Raw genomic sequence first — 18,502 nt, 5'->3', positions numbered from 1 at the left:
GGTCATGATCCCAGGGTTCTGGGATCGAGCCCCATGTTGGGCTCTCTGCTCAGCAGGGAGCCTGCTTCCCTTCCTCTCTCTCTGCCTGTCCCTCCGCCTAATTGTGATCTCTGCCTGTCAAATAAATAAATAAAATCTTAAAAAATAAAATAATAGATGTTAATTCTTCTTTGAATGTCTGATAGAATTCCCCGGGGAAGCCATCTGGCCCCGGACTTTTGTTTGTTGGGAGATTTTTGATAACTGATTCAGTTTCTTTGCTGGACTGTTCAAATTTTCTGTTTCTTCCAGTTTAGGTTTGGTAGTTTGTATGTGTCTAAGAATATGTCTATTTCTTCTAGATTGCTGAGTTTGTTGGCATATACTTTTTCGTAATATTTTGATAGTTTGTATTTCTGTGATGTGGGTTCTGATCTCTCCTCTTTCATTTGTGGTTTTACTTATTTGGGTCCTTTTTTTTCTTTTTGCTAAGTTTGGCTAGGGGTTTATTAAATTTTTTAATTCTTTGAAAGAACCAGCTGTTAGTTTTATTGATCTGTTCTGGTTTTTTGTTTGTTTCTTTCTATATCATTTATTCTATTTTAGTCTTTATTACTTCCCTTCTTCTGCTGAGTTTAGGCTTTCTTTGCAGTTCTTTTCTACCTCCTTAAGGTTTAAGGTTAGGTTGTATGAGACTTTTCATGCTTCTTGAGGTAGTCCTATATTGCAATTTACTTCCCTTTTAGGATTACCTTTGCTGTATCCCAAAGGTTCTGGACTGTTGTCTTTTTATTTTCATTTGCTTTTGTGTATTTTTTAATTTCTTTTTTAATTTCCTGGTTAACTCATTCATTCTTTAGTGGGATGTTCTTTAATCTCCATGTATTTGTGGTCTTTCCAAATTTTTTCTTATGGTTGACTTCAAGTTTTATAGCACTGTGGTCTGAAAATATGCATGGTATGATCTCAGTCTTTTTCTACTAGTTGTGGCCTGATTTGTGACCCAGTATGTGATCTATTCTGGAAAATGTTCCATGTGCACTTGAAGAGAATGTGTGTTCTGCTTCTTTAGGATGAAATGTTTGATTTTAGCTGTTAAGTCCAACTGGTCCAGTGTGTCATTCAAAGACATTGTTTCCTTATTGATTTTCTGCTTAGATGATCTGTTTATTAATGTCAGTGGGGTGTTAAAGTCCCCTTACTGTTATTGTATTATTATCAGTGATTTCCTTTATGTTTGTTATTAAATGATTTATATGTTTGGGTGCTCCCCAAGTTGAGGGCATAAATATTGAGTTGTTGATCTTCTTGATGCATAGACCCCTTAATTACGATATAATGCGCTTCTTCATTTCTCATTACAGTCTTTGGTTTAAAATCTCTTTTTTCCGATTTAAGTATGTCTTCTTTGGCTTTTTTTTGGCAGCTGTTAGCATGATAGATGCTTCTCCACCCCTTTACTTTCAATCTGTAGGTGTTTTTAGGTATAAAAGGAGCTCTTGTAGTTTTTGCTGTTGGCATTGCCATAGATCAGTATCAGCTCGCCTTACTTCTTGTCTGTCCTCATCACTCCCTCCCCTCATTTTGGGTGAATAATACAGGATAAATTATTGTGTTTTAAAGACCCATCCATTTAAAATGTAGCCACTTGATTTGGTTTGGTTTAAGTCAGCTTCTCCAGGCAGTTGTCTGTTGACTTTTCCTTACTTTACACAAGGTCCACAATAAACAGGAGATACGTTGAGTTCAAGTTTGATGATTATGGTGTTGGCTGTAACAGTTGGCCTCTTATTTCAGAGTCTGGCCCTCCCTTCAGATGGACCAGAGCCCAGGCTGTTTTGATAGGCATGCCAAAGTGATTGGGGTTGTTGAGACTAAGGATTTTTTTTTTTTTTTTGTGGCTACCTATGGTATAAATCTTTCCTTTCTCCATTGCAGAGGTGTGACCACCCATCCACCAAACAAATAACACTACTGCCTTCTTTGTGAGAAAGGAATGAGTCAGTCCTGACTGTGAAGAAGCTTTCAGCTTCAGTGCAGGGGAAAGACAGGTTCATAACCTAACTTCTCAAGCATGCAGAATATTAATAGGTACATACATCTATTATTCCTAAGAAAGCATAAGTTTGGTAAAGAGGTGAAAAATGTCTGTATTTGGTAACTACTTTGAGAGGAAGTTACCTGTGCCAGAAACAGAACAATCCTTGCAGCTCTCAGAAATGGAATAATTTCTTTTGAATGAAGGCTTTGGGTAGTTTGTAAATAAGAGTTTTAAATAGTCTCAGGATTTGTATTGGGGATGAGGAGATAGCATGTTAAACATCCCATTTTAGGTGTATGATTGGAGAAGGACTCACAAGCTCAACCATATTCTCAGTGCCCATGACAGTTACTTGCAGTCATCCCCACTGGATTTAAAGGTGATGGAGTCAATAATGGATTTCTGTTTCTTAAATGTAATTACTTTTTAAATGTTACAGGTAAATTCAAAGATGGTCAGATTACTATATTATTAAATATTATTTTTTGGTATATTTCTTGATTAGGAATTAATTCAGAATGCAGAAGATGCGGGGGCCACAGAAGTTAAATTTTTGTATGATGAAACTCAGTATGGAACGGAGACTCTTTGGTCAAAAGAAATGGCACAATATCAGGGTAAGAATCAATAATTAAGAATAGGTTTGTTTTATGTGTTAACAGGTAATTTTAGTAATTCACAATACTCTGAAGGTACTGCACTTCTTGACATATTCAGTCCCACTTTCCCAGATGTTTTTCTCTGCTTTTGATGGGCAGGAGTCTGCCAAGTCAGTATTTTTAGAGAACAGAGTAAAAATCTTGAAATTCAAAGTAACCATGTAAATACATAAGTGTCTTATTCTATTCAGTAAACTTGTGAGTTATATTATTAGCAAGACAGAATGGATACCCTTTCCACATATGTAACAGTTCTCTGGATTTAGAAAGAAGTCTCGTTTTTTACTTTTAGGTGTTTTGATGTGGTTTGGGAAGAAGGGTTAGAGGAGACAATGGAATAAGGACAATGAAAGGAAAGTAAGAGAACCATACCAGTCAACTCCTGATACCTCCGTCCTACTTTGTGATATGCTGTGTACTAAAGAATGTTCATAACTTTTAGTGCACCTTAAAAGTCAATAGGATGATATGTATGAACAACTAGATATGATTATATATAATAGTATGACTAAAAACAATGGAAGGTATTGAAAATAAGAACAATTGAGTCAAACTTCCCTGAACAGACTTTTAAAGAGATATAAGTCATATATATTTGAAAATATGTTTTACGATTTAGGAGAATATCAACATTAATTGTTAAATTCTTTAAACAGTATATATTTAACATTTATTACAGCTGATATATTTGTTTTTGGTCAGATTTGTGATAGGCAAGTTGTACTTCTTTGTCTGAAGACAGTGAGACGTAACGCACCAGAAGGCTGCCATTGTAGCCCAGACCTGTCCTGCCTTGGTGATGGGGCTGGCCGTCTCTCTACTGTCATCCAGTTTTATGAGAGGAGTATCAGGTTCTCAGATTCCCTGGTTTATCGTGACTGTTGTTGAAAGATAGCAGGTGTGGACAGGAGGCTCTTGTTCAGGTCCTGGTCCTGCATGGGCCCACCACAGATCATGTCTCCACTGGGTACCCGTTTGCCCAATGACCACTCCAGTCCTCATATTTACTCACCATAATGAAGCAGATGGCCTGGCCCTGCTTAATTTCAGCCCACTTGCCTATAAATGGTTATAAGGACAAAATCTGCCTCTAAGTTATTTTTTTCTTTAAGGTTTTATTTATTTATTTATTTTAGAGAGAGCATGAGCAAGTACAGAGGGAGAGGGAGAAGCAGACTCACCACTGAGCAGGGAGCCCAACATGGGGCTCCATTCTAGGACCCTGAGATCTTGACCTGAGCGGAAGGCAGATGCTTAACCAAGTGAGCCTCCCATGCATCCCTGCCTCTAAGTTATTTTGTGGATTAAATGGGTTCATCTGTGTGAAAATTTTATGTCTGGTGTCACATTGATATTATTATGTGTGTACCATAGAGCCATAAAGGTGACAGTGTGAGGAGATCCTAGAAGTGTTTTGCTTCAAACTCCTACCTAAGGTCTAGGATTTTTTGCTTCTAGCCTTGAGTTTACCTTGTTTAAAAAAAGTATTTGGAACATGATTATTTGACTGAATTTATTTGTAAGTACAGTTGACCCTGGAAGAATGAGCCCCTTGCAGTCAAAAATCTGTGTATAACTTCTGACTCCCCCAAAACTTAACTCCTAACAGCTGAATATTGACCAGAAGCATCTTATCCATAGCATAGTCAATTAACACATATTTTGTATGCTATATGTATTATATACTATATGATTCCAAAATAAATAAGAGGGAAAAAAAATGTTAAGAAAATCACAACAGAAAGAAAGTACATTTACAGCGGTTATCAAAGAAAATCATGTGTAATCCGTGCAGTTCAAACCTGTGTTGCTCGAGGGTTGGCTGTATACTTAGAGGTAGACTCTTGATTATCAGAGTCTACCTCTAAGTATCAGGAATGCCTACATTCCTAAAATAAACTTGGACACATAAAAATAGGGAGAAATGATCTTTGATACCTTTATTTAACAAATATTTGTTAAGGACCCTGCATGCTCTTGGGTATTTGAGAATGTCTTTCTCTTATGTTCAGATGTTGTTGTTTTCTTAGCTGGTATCATCTTCTTGGATATTAGTTTTGTTTTCCGTTATTGATAGTTAATTTTGCAAATGAGAACTTTTCAGTGCACCTTGTTTTTGTTCTTTTTTATATAATCAGATGACAGAAGTCTCAATCTGTCAAATCAGGTGCATAGAAATGGGGAGTTCTCACCCATTTTCATCCTAGTTAGGATTTCAAGAATGTAGTTAATTAAGAGAAACAGTGAAGGAAGTGTGGAGAAGACTCCCAGCACTTCCTGTTAGGTCCATTCATGCTGTGCTGGACACATCTGGGCCTACATTGAGCAGGAGTGGCCTCTCAGTGATGCACGCAGGCCATTGCCTACATGAAAGGAGCTATTTCAGTGATAAAACATATTCACATTTTTCTCTGATAATTAAATAGCTTATGACTCGTTCCCCTAAATCTGTAAATTCCAGGTTTAGTTATAATAAGCAAATGCTGAATGCATCTACTAGACTCCTGCTAGCAGATAGTGTTAGTGTGTTTGCCCAGAGATCTGTCCTCGGCATGTTTACAAGGAGATTGGGCTGGGTTCTCTCTCTCTCCCAAAGGAGAAAGTTGATTGCAGGCCTGCTTCTCACCTTTCCTTCCCAGATAACTATCTCCTGTACGAGAAAATTCTGCAAAGAAGTTTATTCTTTTGTTATTTCACTCTCAGAAGGAAGAGGCACCTTTTCAATCAGGGTGGATTGGAGTATTTTAAAATTGACCTTCAAGGTAGAGGTGGAGATTCAGTGAGATTCAAGATTAAATCTCCTGGATGAGTATTATTCCAGGATGAGGGTAATCAGATAAGAACATGATTAAAATCTGAACTAAGAACTGGATTACGCCTGCTCAGTACAGAAGCCAGTGAAGAGTGATGCATCGAGCTGCCGTGCGCAGTTGTCTGCTGGCTGTGGTGGGCTCATCTGAGCGCTGCCTGGTTCAGCCACAGGCTAGACACAGGCATGCTGCGGAAGGCCGTGTACACATGTGTCAGGCAAGTGTGCCCTGTAGGCTGGCGTGCACGTGTGTCAGGCACACTCCAGAGACTGGCACACAGGGCAGTTCCACGAACAGGAGTTTATGTCGCCTGTGTCCTTCCTTCTAGGAGCTCACTGATGGGTCCAATGGGAGACAGTAAACCTTGGACAGTGAGGTTGTGAGGAGGAAATTCCTTTCCGTGTGAAGCACTGCTTTGTATGAATTCGTAAGAACATACATCTGTTTTCTATCTTGGCAGGTATTTTCTAGAAGCAGCTGGGCCACAGGGGATTTTGGGTTGACAGTGGCAAGGAAGGGAGGTCTTCCTCCAGGCTGGCAGCTCTGCTTTGCTCCTGCCAGGGTTATGTGGTGTGCTCCCCACTGGACTTGTTTTTTTTTTTTTTTAAGATTTTACTTCTTTATTTGTCAGAGAGAGAGAGAGAGAGGGAGTGAGCACAGGCAGACAGAGTGGCAGAGGGAGAAGCAGGCTCCCTGCTGAGCAAGGAGCCCGATGTGGGACCCGATGCCAGGATGCTGGGATCATGACCTGAGCTGAAGGCAGCCGCTTAACCCACTGAGCCACCCAGGCGTCCCTCCCTCCTGGACTAATAATTCCCTTCCATAGACCTTCTACTTGTGCAAGTTCTTTCTGGGTTCTGGCAGAGGCTCACTCAGTCCCGGTGTTCAGTGTTGTGAGGTTTTGTGGTCCCGGTTTCTGTGCCTTCACAGGTATTTTTAATGGATATTTGGAATAGGCAGAACTAGACACTGTTCATGAGATGCTGTTTCAGGCCAGCTAGAGTTAGCTGTTGGCGATTAAGATACTTACTTTATTAAGATTCCTATGTTAGTATTTTGTTGATCATAAATACTTGACATGACATACACTACTAATGATTACAGCAGTCACAGGATCTGATTGTTTCGGGGTTTACTCTGCTGCAGGCATTGTGCTGGTCCCTAATGTGTATTGTTCATTTGAGCCTCCACACTCCTTTGTAAGGCGATACTTTTCTCATCCTTATTTGACAGACGAGCAGACGAGGACACTGAATCTTAAAGGCTTTCGTTTGCCCGAAGTTCTGAGTTGGTAACAGTAGAGCTGAGTCTGAAATCCAGAGTCCACTTCAGCCCCTGTGTCCTCTTCCTTGGAAAGGCCTCGGCAGTCTTGGCTACTTTGTTCTCCATTCTTAGACTATTACAGCAGCAGTCCATTTTTGTAAAACAAGCAATGGTCAGCATCCCCATATCTTGAATTTATAGGCCTGTGAAGGAGGCTTTTGGGGGTGCTGGAACGTTCTCTGTGTTCATTTGGATGGAGGTTCTACAGGTTTGTTTGCTTTGAAAGACTTTCTTAAGCTATGCACTTAAGATATCTTTGCACTTTGTTAATTATTTTTAAGTATGATGAATTAACTATAGTTGAATATATTCAAAGAAAGTTTGAATTCTTTCAAATTCTGAAGTTTAAAAAAGCAGTGTTCCAAAAATGCTTTGAATGATAAATTTACATTATAAATTCAAACATTTTGAATTATAAAGCTAACCTTTTAAAAGAACTACTTTGGGGGCACCTAGATGGCTCAGTGTGTTAAGCCTCTGCCTTTAACTCAGGTCACAATCCTAGAGTCCTGGCATCGAGCCCCACATTGGGCTCTCTGCTCACCAGGGAGCCTGCTCCCCCCGCCCACCGCCGCCTGCCTCTCTGCCTGCTTGTGATCTCTGTCAAATAAATAAATAAAATCTTAAAAAAAACAAAAAAGTAAAAGAATGACTTTGAAGACAGGGTACTATTATTCTGAAGTGTTGATTTTAAAATTTGTCACATTAATGATTGTTTTAGTTATACAGATAATCCCTCATATAGAAAATTCCAGAGGCTGACAAAAACAGAAACAAACAAGGTGATTATTAACATGACTAAAGGATTATTTTTCTTCTTATGAAATAATGTATTAACAAGGTTTTTTTTTTTTTTTTTTTTAAAGATTTTATTTATTTGATAGAGACAGCAAGAGAGGGAACACAAGCAGGGGGAGTGGAAGAGGGAGAAGCAGGCTTCCCGCTGAGCAGGGAGCAGGATTCAGGGCTTGATCCCAGGACCCTGGGAAGGCAGACGCTTAACTACTGAGCCACCCAGGTGCCCCTTAACAAGGTTTTTTTTTAGATAACAGGTCTCCTTAGTACTTTTATAGGTTATCCCATTTACAAAATGATTTAAATCTACCATTTAGGAGCAAATTTTGTCAAGTAATAGTATACTCTGATTAACTTCCTTGTTTGCTCTGTGGTTTGGATGTGTTAAGTATCATAACATTCTTAATTTTCCCTTTTTGGAGTTTTGGCCAGCAATAATTTTTTTCCCCTGCTAGTTATTTTTACCATTAGCTTGTGTTTTTACTTTTATTGTGAAAATCAGAATTATTTTGCAGAATTCAGTCATTCCATTCACTTTTTTTTTTTTTTTGAAGATTTTATTTATTTATTTGACAGAGATCACAAGTAGGCAGAGAGAGAGGGGGAAGCAGGCTCCCTGCTGAGCAGAGAGACCGATTCGGGGCTCCATCCCAGGACCCTGAGATCATGACCTGAGCTGAAGGCAGAGGCTTTAACCCACTGAGCCACCCAGGTGCCCCATCCATTCACTTCTTTCCATCTGCCCATGGAATAAGCAGTTTTATGTGGAGGAAGCTCTTGGCAGAGGCCTGAACACCATGCCTTACTTCTTTCTGAATATTGCTTGTGTGCTTTACCACCCAGGGCCAGCTCTGTATGTGTACAACAATGCAGTTTTCACACCAGAGGACTGGCACGGCATTCAGGAAATAGCCAGGAGCAGGAAAAAGGACGACCCCCTGAAGGTTGGAAGATTCGGAATTGGGTTTAATTCTGTCTATCATATAACAGGTATAGTATTTGGTTTTGGGGTCATGGTCATGAAAATTATTTTAACCTATATTTTGTAATTTACTTAGTTAACTTTGGAGGTGGTACTTTTAAAAGGCATCTTTTTCAAATTTCCTGATGGTGGTAAGAAGTATGCCAGTGACCTATCCATGTTTTCTAAAGTTACCATGGTCGGTACACCAGAGCCTCATCATGTGATGTTGAAAATTAATTCCGTGATCTGGTGGGTTCAGTGTAATATTACATATTTAGTCATTTTACGTGAGGTTTGAACTGTAGTTCTTAAAATACCTGCATAAATTGTTACTACTCTAAAAAGTTTTACACTGACTATCTTTGAGTCAGACAAAAGGATTTTCACAGATTTTCTTGTACCTATTTTTAAATATTAGGAGATTGAAGAGGAAAGTATAATATTCAGTAGAATTGAATAACAAAGTGAAGATCTTTGATTCTGATTTCTTAACATTTTCCTGATAAAAATTTTGCTCTTCTTAAACCTTTGAGTATTTCAAAGATTACTTTGAAATCACATTTTGAATCTAGGAAGAATATGAGGATTCTGGTTTGTGGTTACAATAGGAAGTACTTTAAACTCTTCGTGTAGACGTCTCTAAGAGTAGATGTATCTTCCAGAGTCAAAGCTCTCAGAATTTACTGCAGTTTGTGCTAAAAAGTTTTTTTTAATGGAATTGGCACTTGCTATGGTTTAGTTTCATACTCTGTTTGCATTTTGAACTTGCAGGAGGGCAGAATGAGCTAGCTAGCAGAGCTGTAGCTATAGCTAGGGAAACCATATAACTTATTGTTCACACTGGAACACTCTTCAGAGAAGAGGGTGGTATTGTTCTCAAACCTCTAGCCTGAATTGGGACTGGCAAGTGGGGTGTTGGGTCACTGTAGCCCAGTTTTGTAAGCTTCTATTTTTTTATTGCATTTGTATTATTATAATATATTGTGGAATGTAAATCATATATTAAATCCCATCTCGCAGTGTTATGTAACAATTATACATGAATGTTAGCACTGGTGTGTTCAACCATTGATGAGTTACCCCTCAGGTCTGTGACATTTGGAAGTTTTAAACCCGCGCATAAGCGTGGAGAGTGTCCTACAGGAATGAATTGTTTAGTTGGGGAGTCTAGCTGACTGCCACATCCGCGTAGCACTGTGGGTTTGTTCACGGTTCGTGAATGAGCATGCTTCTGTGGGACAGCATTAACTGGAATGCTGTGCTCTAATCTGGGGATTTGCAAAGGTCGTGCGTTATGCTTTACAACTATCCGGAATCTCTGACATAATTTTAGTAACTGGAGTGCAGACGGGAGTGCCATCCCACCGCATTGTTGATGGATTTAGCAGCTGGGTTGGTGGACCTCTTATTTCCTACTTAAAATACCTGGAAGTTTAGGAGGCCGTGGTTGTGACAGCACAGGCTGCTGTTGATGACTGTGAATATGAAGGTGCATCTTGCGTGAGGGTTAGGTGTGAAAGTCAGCAGGTGAGCAGACCATGTGAAAATTACTCTCAGGAAGTCCATAGAAAGGCACTGCGGTGAAGAATTTCTCTAAGTACAGAGCATCTGATGTACCTAGTTTTTCTGCCTCTGTCAAAGTAGTATTGTCTGTGGTTGAGAAACAGTTGAAATAGTTGCTGTATAAAAAATATGTCTCCCAGGGCACTGTGCTTGGGTTCCGTGTGGTGAGGTGTGCTCAGCATGAGAGGCACGGGGTGGTAGTAAACCAGGGGGCTGCTTATAGATGTATCCCGGGGCCTTGGCTCACTGGGTAACACGTGGGGGAGTCACCTGCACTGTCCTTTCCCTCCCCCACTTTCAGAGACTCTGGTGGGAATGTGTATTTTGAGCATAGGATGTAAATTTTTGTATAATTGGGTTTAGGTGGCTGTGGGGGCTGAGTATAAATATCTTTCACATATGTTGATTGTGTAGTAGGTGTTTGAAGATTTCTCTTACGTTTTCATAGTAATCATCTGAAGTTTCTCTGCCTGGTACTTAATGAATCAAAAGAGAAATCATTAGATTTCATGTTCAGAGAATTAAATTCCTGAGCTAAATTTAGTTTGTTCTTAGATAAAGCTGTGTTAGAGTCACTTTATGGTATGTGCTTTTCCACTTAAAATATTTTGATAGTAATTGTACATTGTAATTATAATTGTGTGTTAAATTTCAGAGTTGATCATGACTGTCGAAATTTTCTTTACAGATGTTCCTTGCATATTTAGTGGTGACCAGATTGGGATGCTAGACCCTCATCAAACGCTTTTTGGTCCACATGAATCAGGCCAGTGTTGGAATCTCAAAGATGACAGCAAAGAAATTAGTGAACTTTCAGACCAGTTTGCTCCATTTATTGGCATTTTTGGAAGCACCAAGGAAACGTTTGTAAATGCCAATTTTCCAGGAACGTTTTTCCGTTTCCCTCTTCGCCTACAACCTTCCCAGCTTAGTAGTAATCTCTACAATAAGCAGAAGGTCCTTGAGCTGTTTGACTCGTTCAGGGCAGATGCAGACACAGTGCTGCTCTTCCTGAAAAGTGTGCAGGATGTTTCCTTACATGTCCGAGAGGCCGATGGAACTGAGAGACTGGTATTTAGGGTAACTGCTAGTGAGAATAAGGCCCTGAAGCACGAGCGGCCCAATTCTGTAAAGATTCTGGAAACTGCTATAAGTAACTATTGTAAAAAGATTCCAAGCAATAGCATAACCTGTGTAACATATCATATAAATATAGTTTTAGAAGATGAGAGTACTAAGGACGCACAAAAAACCTCCTGGCTGGTGTGTAACAGTGTGGGTGGGCGAGGGATTAGTGGTAAACTTGATTCTTTAGCTGATGAATTGAAATTTGTCCCAATCATTGGAATAGCCATGTCTTTATCAAGAGATGATGAAGAAAAAGGAGCAACAGCCGATTTCTCAGGAAAAGCCTTCTGCTTTCTTCCTTTGCCACCAGGTGAGGAAAGCAAAACGGGCCTCCCGATTCACATCAGCGGGTTTTTTGGCCTGACTGACAATCGCAGAAGCATCAAGTGGCGAGAGCTGGACCAGTGGAGAGACCCGGCAGCCTTGTGGAATGAATTTCTGGTTGTGAATGTTGTCCCTAAAGCCTACGCGACTCTGATCTTAGATTCCATAAAACGTCTGGAGACAGAAAGGAGTTCTGATTTTCCCTTGTCGGTTGACATCATCTATAAGCTTTGGCCCGATGCGAACAAAGTCAAGGTGCACTGGCAGCCGGTGTTGGAGCCTCTGTTTAACGAGCTGTTCCAGAACGCGGTCCTGTATTCCATTAGCAACCACTGGGTCAAGTTGGAGGAGGCCTACTTCTCAGAACTGGACGAAAGTTTGGAATACACGAAAACCGTGCTCAGCTACCTCCAGAGCTCAGGGAAGCAGATTGTCAAGGTACCCGCCAATCTTGCTGCTGCCGTTCAGCTCGCTGCCTCCAGCGCCAAGCCCGTGAGGAAGGTGACGCCTGCGTGGGTGCGGCAGGTGCTGAGGAAGTCTGCGCAACCAGGTGATGCCCAAGACAAGCTTCACCTTCTGGAATTTGTGCTTTCTGACCAAGCCTACAGTGAACTGCTGGGGTTGGAGCTGCTACCTTTACAAAACGGAAATTTTGTGCCCTTCTCCTCATCTGTATCAGATCAAGATGTTATTTATATTACCTCAGAAGACTATCCAAGGTAGAGCTCACACTTCTGCCGCACTGTTCCCTCCCCCCACCCCCACGTACATCTAGAGTCCTTTACTGTGAAATCCATTAGTCACCATCAGGGTAGAGCTATAGTCAGGAAGACTTTTGCAGAAATACTTTGTTAAACTATGAAAGGGTGTATTTTTACATTCTCAAGTGAGAAAGCATTCAGATGTTGGTCAGCCTAAAAGTTATCGAGCAGTCATTTCTCTTGGATATCTCATAACAGGACACTGAAAACAAGGGTTCTAAAGCACTAATAGCGAAGTTAGATTGAGTTGATAATAAATTATTTTGATGAAATTGAATTTAATGAGAACAGTGCATTAAGGAACTCTTTTTATAAATGAGGATGTGTATGAATCTCAGAAAATAAAGTTAATTTCATTCTAAGATGTTTAGACTATTCTGGACTTGGCTATGGTGCATGATGCCACCGTGTTTTAAAGGGTTGCTTAGATAGTATTCGATCAAAAAGTATTACAGTGTGATTTGGTATGTGCATTATAATTTATATAAAGTAGTACATTTAACTGATTTGAAATTATGTAATTGAATTTCTTTTATCTTAGAATTGTTAGAAGGTTACAATTGCTGTGTTTCTTTCACTTTTTAGGTCCCTTTTCCCAGGTCTTGAAGGAAGGTTCATTTTGGATAACTTGAAGCCTCACCTTATAGCTGCTTTAAAGGAAGCTGCCCAAACCCGAGGTATTATAGTTGCTTAGGTTTTTTGTTTTGTTTTGTTTTTTAAATAAACCTATTGCTAAAAGTATAAATAGTTTTTATAAGTTTTCTGTGAAGTTGAACCAGTAGGAAATTGCCGAAAGTTACCGTTCTAAACCTATAAGTCAACAATTTCAGATGGTTTAACCTAATGTAATTGTTATATTTTAAGGCATTTCAGTGCTAGATTTGGACATATAAAAGAATCCAAGGGTGGTATTGCATTTCAAAACCTCTCCTGTCACCATAAATTACCATTTGTGGTAATTTCTTACACAGCTTTTTTTTTTTTTTTTTAAATATTTATTTGTCAGCGAGGGGAAGAATGAGAGAGCACAAGTAGGGGGTGTAGCAAGCAGAGGGAGAGGCAGGCTCCCCGCTGAGCAAGGAGCCCAATATGGGACTTGATCCCAGGTTGCTGGGATCATGATCTGAGCTGAAGGCAGACACTTAACGGACTGAGCCACCCAGGTGTCCCTTACACAGCTTTGTAATGCTTTCCCATTTCCTTTCTCATGTGAACCCTCAGTCTCATGTCTCGTAGCCCATGTAGTAGTGAGCACAGCTCACTACTGGTTGTTACTGGTTGGATTGCACAGAGGAAGGAGGGAAAGAGGTTTGGTTCAAAGGTCAGAAGGTCATGTGTGCCTGGAGCTCAGGGCTTACACCTGCCAGCCTTGTGTCGCCCACACCACCCAGTCCTCCAGAGTTTTTTGTGGCTGTTCTGGCTCAGCTCCAGGGACTGCAGACTGATGGCAGTGTCAGGAAAGAGGACTCTTGAGGTCTTGGCAAAGGATGGGTGTCCTTTATTGAGAATTTTTTGTAGGAAAAGACAGAGTGATCTGGGGGAAAGACTAGCATGGGTTTAATTTTAATAGAATCTTTCAACTTTGTGAGCATCCTTTCTCTTATAATACCATTGTCTGAACTCTTTCTAAGTTAGATACTGGCCTGAAAAATTCTGGATTTGTCCCATCAGTTAAGGTTATAAAGCGTATTTTTTGTACTGCGTCTTTTATAGCATATGCTGTTCTCTTTTGAAGGATAATGAGTAAAGGAAATCATTATACATCATTATACATTATACATCTTTATTATACATTATACATCTTTATTCATTTAAATAGAAGTGAAAGGAGTTGGGATGGGGGAGGCGAACTAAGAATGAGCCCAGGTGAGACTAAGGGAAGATGAGTGTGCAGAGCTGTTAACCATAGGGATCTGTAACTGTGAGCTGGAAAGTGGATGTTGATTTTTCTACTATCTAGATGATTCACGTAGCTCAGAATGGTCATCTTCAAAGTAGCCTTTTTGAGAGTCTAAACTTGGATTCCTATAACTGCTGTTCTGTGCTCCAAAGTTTTAGAAATCCTTATTTTTCCAAAACCTGTATTGCAGTCTTGTATAAAAACTTTACATTGCGATATAATGCACATACAGAAAAGTACACATACCATAAATGTAGGCTCAGTGAAGTTTTATAAACTGAACAAACCCAGGTCCAAACCCAGAAGATTGCCCACACCCAGACACTGCCTCAGGCCTCTGTGGTCTCGTCCGCTCACACGGGGATCCTGGCATATAGTAGCACAGATGAGCTCAGCTAGTTACAGGGGTGTGTGTCTGTGTCCTTGACTACTCTTATCCATCCAGGTTGTCTGACTGGATCCTGCTTTCTCCCTGTGTGATGTATTCTTTCTTTTGAAGAGAATGTTCTTGTTAATGGCTGATATTTTCTCAGGTGGATATGGATTTGGAAATCAGCCCGGTTATTCAAGTTATTTGGAACCAAATCAGGAGCAAAGGGTACAAGTCCAGCAGAATAATACCGCTTTTACTCAGAACTTTTCAGATACCCTGTGGCATGGGGATGGCCACAACTTGTTTGTCTGGCCTTAGGTGGATGGGGTACCTGTTGTTACATTTTTAGGAATGAGTAAAATTTGTGCATTTACATAGATAACTTGACATTTTTATAAAGTTGAGTCTTCCTACTTCGTGTGTCTTTTCATTTCCTCATCTACTGTGGATTCTGATTTGTTTTTTGGGGATTATACCATAAGCACTGTTTCGTCTCTGGTTCTTGGTTAATTTTTCTGGACTGTACGATAGATGGGTTGGGTTGACTATTTCTGTCACACATGATGTGTAGCTCAGTTCTCCCAGAAATTGTCTTCAAGGTCACTTTTCTTTATCTCAGTTTTAAGTTTAGGCTACCATTCTCACGATTATTTAGTGATCCTGACCTCTGGCCTTTTCAGTATTTTATCTGGCCATGTGAAAGATGGGTAACTGCCTCCTGGGCATCTTCCCTATTATTTTTGTACTGTTAGTGCCAGGCAAAATTAGTTTTTGATATTCGTTTGTTGCCTTAAACAGTTTTAATATTTTGGGAGCATTATGATGTGGAGGCTGATGAGGACCCGGTAAGTGACACCCTTGCTTTGGTTTTCTGAGACATGAGTTGGCGAAGAGATGCCCAGAGAGAAGTCCAGTAGATCACCATGACACATTGCCCTGACATCCTGATAATTCTGGTACTGGAGATCATGGCTGGTGTCAGGCAGCTTGCTTTTGCTGTTGAGCCAGAATCACTCAGATTAGCTCACTAGTGTAGACATAGGCAGTGTGGGAGAACCCGGCTGCCCCGCGCTGGCTGCCCCTGCCCACCTTCTTGGTATTGTGCAGGTTCTTCTCTGAAGTGACCAGTCAAATATGTTATTCCATGTTTTGGTGGCCTGGGCCAGGTAGAGGGCATTAGTGAGTGTGGGAGAAGAGAGGCCCCTGCGTGTCGTTTACCTCTAGGTGTATTACCCTGGGAGCTCCCTTCCTATGATAGGGAACATCACACATACACAACATGATGTTTTATTTATTATTTTATCTTTCTTTTGCTCTAAATGATGATTATGTGGCTGTTTTGCTGACAGAGCGCTGTAGACTTCTCTTTACTGATTATCAGTAACAACTGATGGCCCAGTTTTGAAAGTTCTGCTGCCTAGAATTGAAATGTGTTTTTTTTTTTTTCTCTGCAGTGGGTACTTCTCTAATTTCATTCCTAGGATAAAATCTGTCTTATTACTTTATAGTTTTACTTGTATTGCATTTAGAATCCTGAGCTAAATACTAAGTAATTGCTTGTATTTTCATTGTTTGCCTCTACTGCCCCTTTACTGTTAGCTTTGAACATAATTTCAGTTTTCCCCTTTTTTGGAAAAACAGACCAAACTAGACTTTGATTCCTCTAGCATTCATTCCTGGTCCGGCTTTTAGAAAGCGTAGGATAGGCTTATGGTCTGCCTCCTCGTCACCTATTATCATTGCAAACAAATCTTTGTTTCTGCTAGATTCCCAGGAAAATTGCCTGGCTGAGGTCACCAGTTAATGACTTTTTTATTGTTAAGTCCAGTGGCCTTTTTTATTGTTTTATCTGATCTCCCTGAAGTTTAGACGTTGTTGCTCATGCCCTTCCGGAACACCTTGGTTTTTATGGCACTTTTCTCTTTTGGTGTCCTTATGTTTCTTTTCCTGCTTCCCAGAATTTTTGTGAATTCCTGTTCCTGAGTTTATCCCTGAATATGGGCTATTATGGGAGCTGTCACTCACCTCTTCCATCTTGCTCTCACTTTCTTTGAGTATCCCTACCCAGCCCAGGCACCTGCCGCCATCCCTGTGGAAGAACTGCCCCATCATCTTTTGCCACCCCCGTGTCAAGATGGGCAGTGTGCTGTAATGGTTACGTGTCTGGGACTTTGTAGTCACACAGATCTTGGCTCACACCCAACTCCTTCATTGTGGGACTCTGGACAAATTAGCCAACCTCTCTGAGCCTTTGTTTCCCAGTCAATAACAAGGTAATACAGGAACATCCTTCCATGACAGTCTGTCTGAGGCCCTCAAGTTTTGGTGATATCCAGTGCAAGATTACTTTAATATAAGGTTAGAGAAATGAAAGTAAGGGTTGAGTCAAGGATGGCAGGCAGTCACAACTTCCTTAGTTTTATCCAGTTTTGCAGTGTTGCAGGGGGGCAGGTTATCGAAAAGCGATGTTGTAGTGTTGCGGTGGTCATGACTTTGGTGATCATACGATGCATACATAATACGTCTGGTTCAACATGGTACCGGGCACATAAGGTCACTGACGAAATGGCCGCTATTATCATTTTGTATTTGGGAGTTCTGTAAGTGTCTCAAAATCAACATTTTCGTGACTTGAGTCCTCATTCGGTCCTTAAGTCTGTTCCCCCTCCTTCCCAGCTCTCTGCATTAGGCTCTCGCTTTCAGTGCTGCCTCCGTCATAGTGTAGGGCTCCCTCACAGATTCGCTTGCTCCAGTGCTCGCTCTCCGATCACATCCCTCCCCTGCTCGGCATTCTCAGTGGACACTGATTTCTCTCAGGTTAAACCTGGTGCTGTTCCTGTGGGTGACACGGCTTTCTGTGACTGTGAACTCACCATCTCTTTGGCTTAGGTTCATTCTGTGTCCCCTTCCTGTTCTCGCCATCCTGAGCGTTTGCAGATTGATAAACTTACCGCTCCATCCATCTCACAAGAGCAGACACACTTGTCACCACCGTGTAGCACAGCAGCTGCTTCAAGGTGGGAGCTTCGTAATTGTTCTTACCTGAATGAAAGTTTCCTCCTGTCTGTATTTTTGTATGTGGTGTTCCTTTGCTTGAAACACTCTCTCCATCCTCCACTTTGCCGCTCAGACTTGTGTTCATCCTTTACGCCTCAGCCCACACGTGTCTTCCAAGAGGAGGCTTCCCTGCACCCACCCCTGCCCTGCACCTCTGAGGTGGCTGCCTCTGCTTTGCTCAGGGAGCTCAGTCCACAGCCCATTCAGTCGTCTCGGCCTTATCATGGTCATAATTTTACTCTGCTAGACTATAAAATCCTTGAGAGCAGAAACCATCGCTTATTTTGTTTTTGTATTTCCAGTGCCTGCTTGACACGTCTGGCTGGACGTGTTCCTGCTTCCGCGTGCTGGGCTGGGGATGGTGTTGCGGGACAGGGGCACAAAGATGGAAAGGCAAATAAATCCCTGGGATTGTGCCTGTGATTTACTGTTAACTTTTCAGATGAGTATCTTCTGTCCGCTTATCTGCTCTCCATAATCATGAGATAATTGGGTGTATATTGTCTTCTTCATTTGAGTTATTTGAGGGTTAAGCTACTTGAGTAAATGCTTGACTTAGAATTTTGGGGAATAGTTAGAAGAGAGGGTAGATGGGATTTGGAGGAAACAAATAAAAAAAACAGTTAAATCACACAAATGGTAGGAGTGCCTGATAGGTTAGCACCACGATCCTATTTATATTTGAAGTATTTTTAATATTTCCTTATTACATATGGCCTCATGCCTTGCTCTGTCTCATGACCAAAGACTCCCAGTAAACATTTCTCTGAATTTCCCTTGTGTACCAGGCATTGTGCTAGAGGGAGATAATGTGAAGAATAAAAG

The 18,502-nt window shown here is 40.8% G+C and overlaps 1 protein-coding gene across 5 annotated transcripts in view; it reads left to right on the top strand.

Moving 5' to 3' along the window:
• The window catches only part of SACS (sacsin molecular chaperone), an 89,107-nt gene that overhangs the window by 51,616 nt on the left and 18,989 nt on the right, over nucleotides 1-18,502 (top strand). For 3 of the 5 annotated variants that reach the window (XM_082700177.1, XM_082700176.1, XM_082700178.1), the window contains 4 exons: nucleotides 2,526-2,637; nucleotides 8,451-8,597; nucleotides 10,823-12,305; nucleotides 12,933-13,024. In XM_082700177.1, the coding sequence (XP_082556303.1) occupies nucleotides 2,526-2,637; nucleotides 8,451-8,597; nucleotides 10,823-12,305; nucleotides 12,933-13,024 (1,834 nt within the window). Of the gene's footprint in view, nucleotides 1-2,525; nucleotides 2,638-5,631; nucleotides 5,917-8,450; nucleotides 8,598-10,822; nucleotides 12,306-12,932; nucleotides 13,025-18,502 lie in introns of those variants that run through there. The other 2 variants (XM_082700180.1, XM_082700179.1) reach the window with 1 other exon arrangement.

This window comes from Mustela nivalis (genome assembly GCF_964662115.1).
Source record: "Mustela nivalis genome assembly, chromosome: 15".
Taxonomy (NCBI): Eukaryota; Metazoa; Chordata; class Mammalia; order Carnivora; family Mustelidae; genus Mustela; species Mustela nivalis.
This window is presented reverse-complemented; position numbering and strand designations above follow the sequence as displayed.